This window comes from Cantharellus anzutake (assembly GCF_015039405.1).
Source record: "Cantharellus anzutake strain C23 chromosome Unknown EI90scaffold_271, whole genome shotgun sequence".
In the NCBI taxonomy this organism is placed as follows: domain Eukaryota; kingdom Fungi; phylum Basidiomycota; class Agaricomycetes; order Cantharellales; family Hydnaceae; genus Cantharellus; species Cantharellus anzutake.
Genome location: NW_024067221.1, coordinates 47313 through 55274, shown reverse-complemented (window position 1 = coordinate 55274; position 7962 = coordinate 47313). Strand labels below are relative to the sequence as shown.

Sequence of the window (7962 nt, the reverse complement as noted above, 5' to 3'; positions counted from 1 at the left end):
ACATTCCTCACACGAAACTTGGTTACATTTATGCACCTGGCACGGCATGATGAACTTAGGAAGGGATTGCCTGATGAATTTGATGGATTCAAGGTAAATAAAATTAATGCGTTGTGATTATTTTAATATGATGTCATTTTTAACAGAATTGCGATTCATTTAAACTTTTGAAAGAAGCTCAAGAAATGCAACATATGGAGTATATCAATATGGTGTCCTTGGAACCATCGAACCTCTATCGAGTAACCCTTCCTTTCACCCCATCCTCATCACCTTTTCACAAACTGTATGGCCACCTCTCTGATCCCGTCCGGATCTTCACCATTTCCGGCAAGTTTTCTGGGCACAGAATCCCATTGAGTGAGGATTTACTCAATGCTCGAATGGTCATGGAGGCGAAGCTACCTAATTTGCTAAAGAAGGTTGATGGTAAGGGTATTGTGGCTGATTATGACGCCCAATTCAACAACCCTGATTTTCGTAATGGTATTGTGACATGTGCGGCGCTCTCCCTTGATGGTCACCATGTAGCTCTTGGTTTTGGGAGTGGTGTCATCGAACTCGCTGATATCGACCATCAGCACACGATTTCCCGATTCCAGCTCGATCCACCCAACCATCCAGTCTGGATCGAATTTGTCCATGGCAGCCACCGAGTTGCTGCTGAGGACAATGAGGGGAACGTCACCATCCTTGGCCATGATATGACTTCCATTAATATCGGTACTCTTCCCAACAATCCTCTTCCTGCTGTAACTCGAGTATCAGATAATGGATTATTTATTGTACGGGTTCCACGGAACGCTGGTAGTTCTTGGTACGACAGCATGACCCTCATATCCATTTCAGGTGACCTGCACATGCAGCAGCTTGCACCCCCTACTTCCAGTAGTTTCACTCCAACTTCCAAGTCTTCTACTAGGTCCTCTGCATCCCCAATGATTCCTCACCGTCGCACACTTGGGTTTTCTCCAGGAGCACATTATATTGGCGCTTTCGATGACCTCAGTGCTTTCACCTGGTCGACAGGTTCGGGTGAGCTCATTGCGAGTTATCGTGTGACAGATTTCAAGCTTTGGATCATGAATCCTGCTGTTCCCCTTGCCTGCTCTTATCGCATCCCTGATCCTGTATCCACTCAGCCTACCCTTTCCTTGACAGAGGGTGAAGCAGCAGATATACATCATTCCGAAACACATGCAGGGCATAACTTGGACGAATCCTGGATCAAGTGCCCATTTTATGTTATCTTAGCCAAGGAGGACATCAATTTCATAATACCGCGGTATAAAATCCATTCATCCGCAGCCGGAAGAACCCCACTTTTTGGAACTTTCGGCTCCGCTGGGCTACCAGTGTACTTCGATGGCGAATTTGAATTCTTTATTCCCAAGGAGTATCGCCTAGTTAACTTTTCTGGTGCCGAAGGTCTAGGCGCTTGGTATGGTGATCAAGTGCCATCTGATCCTATCGATCTGTACAGCCCTCGGTCCAGCAAAGATGGGACTCGAATTCTTGTGCAAGGCCGACAGACAGCTCCAATTGTTGTTGATCTTAGTCAAGTCCTTTAGGATATTTGTGGTCAATTGCAATATCTTCTCATTTACCTTCCGCGTTCTATCCACTATCAGAGGGGGAATTGCCACGAAGTTTCGCTAGGTTGCCCTTCCATCTTTCTGGACTTCCCCTGGACGAGGTTCCCTTTCCCTATGGTGCAGTGAGTATAAATACAGGCTTGGAGACTTCAACGGATCTATGACCATTCCTTCCTTGCACTGTCATTTAGTCCCAGGTCAGACAACATGAATGCTCATCAGCGTTTGTGACCCCAGACTTTTTGATTTTGCGCTTTCCATAGTTCCTTGATTCCCTTTCACTCTGCATCAGAATGTATCTATCTGTCCATTTGAGCCAACCTGCACCACTAAAAGGCTTGGCCAAAATGGATCACTCTGAACGTATTAAAAAATCGGTATTTCTTTTGCCAATTTCCACCGTTTCGCCCGGCGTTCATCCATACAAAGAACCAACGTTGTATAAATGCTGAGATATGAGCATTTAGTGCTACAAGATATCGGGACAAAAGTGAACGATTTTTTTGCATCACGTTAAATAAAGTCAACGTATGGGCAACCCCATCCCAACTTAGTCCATGAACTTGTGAGGCTCGAAGAGTACCTCGTTCCACCTTGGCTTGATCACGCTGAAACCTGGGGCCAGCAAAAGCTGCAGAATTTGTGCTGCATTCGGATTTATCCCAAGTCTGTTGCACAAAGAAATGGGATAGGTATCCTTAACCCCTCCCACCCAGTAGCGGTTCTCGATGACTTCATCCCAGAATCATGCATGCCAGGAAAGAGCAACATTTTATCCAACTGTTTATTGTGTTTGGAACCAGACACATCAGGATGCTCGACATACCAGCACTGGCCTGGGGTGGCCATCGATCCATACTGTGGTATAACGACCATAAGTTCAGTCGCATGTCGCACAAAGGTTTTGAACTGAACTAAAAGTAGTATTGTCGCATGTCGCAATGAAAATTTGAACTAATGAAGAAGGATCTACAACTATATTATGTCCGTCGTTACCACCCATCCCACCATCTATTTCATGCCACTAAATTGATGGGTTTCCTCATCCTCTCCCCTTGGTGCACCAGCTCCGAAGGGATTGGATCCCTACTACAAGAAACCAAGCTGCCCTTGCATCACTTGAACCGTCACCAAGTGATGAATTAGAACCCATATCATTGGCATGCTCAGAGCGAGAAACTGCCTGGAAGAGTGCAGTGGAGGCCATGGTAGAGAATTAACGGCATCAAGACTAAGTGAAGTGACAGTAGGGGTTGTATGCAATATGAATCAGGACATTCTCAGGTGGCAATTGTGGAAGGTGAAAATCGAGAAATGTTATCAAAGGGAGTCGAAGGTCAGGCAGGAGAGTCCCAATAAACAATGGCAGAACATCCTTGAAATCACAAGGTTTGGACGCAAGCAGTTCAATATAGCTGGCAAAAGTGAAGGGATCCATGAGTGTTGCGAGGCCAAAGGAAATTTCTGGCTTACTGTATCTATCAAAGGACAATTTTCCATTCTGGTCATACTTGGAGATGTGGCGCTAAGAAGAAGATGAACTTCGCAGAGTGATTGTCGCATGTTGCACCAAAGGATGAACTACACCAGTAGGACCCGGCAATCCCCGAAAACCGTGGGAATGAACCTATGGTCGTTATACCACAGTATACTCCACCCAATCCTCGCAAGCTCTACGTACAGAATAACACATCTGCACAATTTAGAATAAAGTTATAGAAGGTGGGTGGCCAGGGTCCAATATCTGGAACTGGGAGGGGGCATAATTTTTTTCCACAAGTTATAGCTCGTCCCATATTGGCGTCTCTGATTTATTGAGGTGCTGATCATGCTATCGCAGCATACAATCCTCCAAACTCCAATGCCGTGTGTTCAAACTCGACATTCCTGATTTCGACCCATCATGGCCAGCCGAATCTCCACTGGCACCTGTTGGCTCTTATCGTTGCCCTTGCTGTGAATGTCTCGTACACACGTGTGGCATGCCCACCAGGCATTGGGCAATGCAGCGCAAGCCATCTCGGCTGTACTTGTGAATTGAGAATGGCAGGCCGTGACTCTGACTGTGCATTAATTAGGATCCGTCTGTTAAGGGTCGCGGCGGTAAGCTGCAACCGTCCGAATCCTGAGCATTCATTGTATGTGAACGTTCCATGCATGGATCCAAATGGGGAGAACTGGATAACGGCATAAGGGATCATGAGGGATAGCGCAGGGAGGCCGAGGATGGAAAAATTAAACGTCAATGTGCTAACGGCGGTTGACCCACAGCCAGCAGAGGAGTCAAAGGTATTGGACAATGAGGGATTTTTTTCCACTAGATTCTTCCGCGATATCTTGAATCGTGGGATACCAGCAGGATACAGGAGTGCTAGAATGAGAGTCCATAATGGGCAGAAGGTCCAGTTGATATGCTGCTTGTCATTAGGATCAGAATTTTCAGTACTTTCATGATCCTTCGCTGAATAAGGATGTGTCGAACGCTCATGACGAGGGTGCCAGGCGTCGCCTGAATCCTTGTAATGGATGAGATATGCCTTTTGACCCAAAGCGAGGACACCACCCACAATGGCAACACAATCTCTTGTTGCATTGTCTCGATGGTCACCGAATGTCTGCATGGGATCGTGCGAGGATGCACCAAATGCTTGACACCTACAACATAAAAAAAAGCTCGAATTGAGAAGTGGGTGGTGAAGCACAGCGTAGCGACGTACCATGTCCAGCCAGTTGGAAATGATGCGCCCCAGTTCTTTTCCATGTGTGCCACCCCTGTGCCTCCAAAGACTTCTAATCCCACCCCATCGGTGCCGATATGCTTCATGTCATAATTTGCCTTCGATCCGGTTGAGAAAATTGCCCAATGCAATGGAAGTAAAGTTTCCAATCTTGAAAGAGCCATGCTGTGAGGACTCAGAATAGGGTGCTCCTGCGATAATGGAACATGATCCGTTATGTCTATGGACACTTTCCAGTGCTCGGTGAAAGGTTATCTTACTAGTTTGGGGACGGTAATGTTCCGTTCCCCCGTTCGCCTCAGGCCTCAGTAATCCGTCTAAGTATACGCTTGATTTGGCTGTATATTGACGGGGTAGAAGTAAAGGCTAATCCGCCTTTTACAGCTACCCCGAGGGTTTATATACAATCTTATACATTCTCGGCACAAATAAATAGAGAAGCTTCCGCAACGCTAAATTAGCGTCGCGACATAATTATTACACAACACAACATCAACTGATGTTGTGGGCGGAATATAGACATGGGCCGGGGCCTCACATCCTCCTCCCTTGCGATACTAGATCGCAGACAGGGTACTAGCATATATACACAAGGGGAAAGCAAGCATTTTTAAAGAAATAAAATTTTTTTTTTTAACGTTCTACATACGAAGAATGTATGCAAACAGGGGCACACTCATTGCAGGAGGCTATAATAGTATTTTGTAGGCGAAGCCCACTTAGAGTTTCTCCTGGAACATATGCACCCAGATCTCGACGACAGTGTTGTCGACGATGGAACGACTTTCTCGTCGTTGTGAGTTTATTAAATACCATTGTCCACCGTGACGATGTTGACAGTGTAGGTCGTCGACGGCAGAGTTGTCGCCGACGAGAAAATGAATAATCAACGACGATTGCGTTGACGAAGGACGAAGGGTACAGAATAGACAATCAACGACAGCATTGTCGTTGACGAAGGTAAGAGATTATTGATCAACGACGGCCTTGTCGTTGACGAAAGTGGGTAATCAATGACGGCATTGTCGTTGACGAAGGTATGGATGAGGGGGGGTCAGTTCCTCATTCGTTTACGCGGCGCTGACCCGGACGGGCCAGAGCCGGATGGGCGATTCGACGTAGTCCTACGAGTCGTCGTGGACCTAGCCGCGTCGACAGCGACATCGTCACTCAGATAGTTGTCGTCGTAGTGACGAGTCTCGACATCAGCGTCGTTCATGGACGAATCCTCGTCTTGACGACAGTGCGAATAATGGACATGGTGCACGGGATGGCCACGTCCATGAGAAGAGGGAGCACGCCCTCGCACTGGTGGTGCGTGGGCGGATTCGTACACCGACGAGTGTGCATACGTCGGAGGGGGTATTGCGGCGGAGGTGGGGCGTTTGAATACGCCACAGGGTGTGGGCTCGCGTACATCATAGGCGGGTTTGAGTACGACATTGGGGGAGGGTTCGAGTACATAAGTGCTCGTTCCTGGTGTTGAATTTTACGACGCTCACGAGCGTCGTCAGTCATTGGTTTTATCCATCGACACGCGAGGATGTACATCCGTGCAATACGAGCCGGGGGAAAGGTCAAGGGAGGAATCAGCGAGGGGGGATTCAGTCGCGTTCATTTGAGCGATTTCAAATTTGATGGTAGGAAGCAGGATTTGATCCCGCTTTCGTCGCATTTATCCGATATTATTCAGATATTCCCGGACTTGCCAGTTTAGGCAACTCATGGCTTCAACGCCATAGTTGGCCGTGATAAGGCATTGATATCTGCTGGTATCGGACCGGTAGGCGACGTTCACGCCGTGGTCGTGATGGTCCGCTGGATCTATTGTCCGGCGTCTGATCCCGTCGTTGACGGTTCAGTTCCTCGACGTTCTCTACCCCTTGTACTGTTAGGTAGTCATCCAACGCAATTAGATCATTTACGTTGGCCAAGGGTTCCCAAGTAAGGTCACCAAGTCCCCATCGGACACGGAACCATAAAGACTTATCGTCATCCCATCGATGGTCGACGATTTCCTTAACCTGGTATTCCCGTTCTGGGTCGTCGCCAAAGTCGTAAAACACTTCTACGGCGTGCCCAGGGAACAGCACAGAATCATTCGGCTCATGAGGTGCGAGCCGTGAGACGTGGAACTTCGCAAAGATATTTCTTTGCGTCAACACTGGGGGAAGCCTGAGGACGTAGTTTGATGAGTCCTCAAATACCTCCAGTATTTCGTAGGGGCCAATATAAGTTGGCAACAACTTATGCGCCCTCCCCTTGGGGAGGTTCAGATCTTTCGTTGAAAGATATGCGTAGTCCCCTTTCTTCAGTTTTGGGGAATCAGGGCGCCGATGTCGGTTCGCCTGGATAGCCTGTTCTACACGACTCTTAATAATAGCGTCGTGAGCGGCCTGGATGTTGTCCAGGGCCTGCTGGGCAAAGGATTTCACCCCTGGCAATTCGGATGACGGCAGAGACATGGTCATTTGTGGAAGGTATCCGTATACCAACTCAAACGGGGCGAATCCCGTTGATTTGTTCGCACTTGAGTTCAATGTGAATTCTACCATGGGTATATGCATGGCCCAATCTCGCTGATCGGGTCGGACGAATGACCGAAGGATCTGGACCACTGTCTGGATCGCTCGTTCTGCTTGGCCATCCCCTTGAGGATGGAACGCAGTAGTTAACTTGAGTTTAACACCCATGAGTCGGTGTAACTCAGTCCAAAATTGAGACGTAAACTTCGTGTCACGGTCTGACACGATGGATGTTGGCATGCCGTGCAAGCGCACGACATGTTGCAGGAACAGATGCGCCAGTTCAATAGTCTTGACCTGGGTCGTCACAGGCACTAGGTGAACCTGGCACGTTAGTCGGCACAGAACTACCCAGAGGTAGTTATAACTCAGGCTCGTCGGGAATGGTCCGACGAAATCCATGGCGATTGACTCCCAAGGTTTCTCAGGGACCGGGAGCTGGTGAAGCAGTCCCGGATATCTGAGTTTGCTTTTCTTGGTCGTCTGGCACATCCCGCAGGACGTGCAGAATTTCTCGATGTCTTTTGACATCGAAGACCACCAGTAGTGTTTGCGTATGTACTCGAGCGTCTTCTTGGCGCCGAGGTGACCAAGGATGCGGTGTGCGTGCTCGATCGCGATGCCCGTTATCCTCTCCCCTTTATGAATAGATTCAGGGAGGACAAGTCGTGGCTCGCCTGAATCATTCAGACAGAAAATTAGGCCATTGACGATCGAGAACCTAGGGAAATCCCCAGGTTTTGCCAGGATCCCTCTCCAAGCATTGTGTTTGGAGTAGCCGTCTTTCACACTTGCGATGAAAGCTTTGTCCTCTACATGAGGACGTAGCTCTGCCAATGGCGGCAGTACATCTTCGAGGGAAAGCTCCCTCCTCGACGATCGTCAGGGGGATCGAGCACGGATGCCTCGAGATCTCGTGGCTCCTGAGCGTCTCCGATAGAGTGGGACGCACCCAGCCGTATGCACTGCAGTCTCAACCTGTGCAGGTGTAATAATTCCCGTGCTTCCTCAGCACGCGCCAAGGGCAGATTGTCGCCCTCTTTATCAATCCGTATATCTGCGGATACGTAATCGTCGTAGTGGACATCCTCGTCTGACGAGGAC

The 7962-nt window shown here is 48.5% G+C and overlaps 1 protein-coding gene across 1 annotated transcript; it reads right to left on the bottom strand.

Moving 5' to 3' along the window:
- Nucleotides 1-3683: 3683 nt before the first annotated feature.
- Nucleotides 3684-4497, bottom strand: EI90DRAFT_3139515 (uncharacterized protein; the record flags this gene model as incomplete). Its single annotated transcript, XM_039064933.1, has 3 exons — nt 3684-3720; nt 3774-4250; nt 4313-4497. The coding sequence occupies 3 exons, from the start codon at nt 4495-4497 to the stop codon at nt 3684-3686; spliced, it is 699 nt and encodes a 232-aa protein (XP_038907646.1).
- Nucleotides 4498-7962: the final 3465 nt, after the last annotated feature.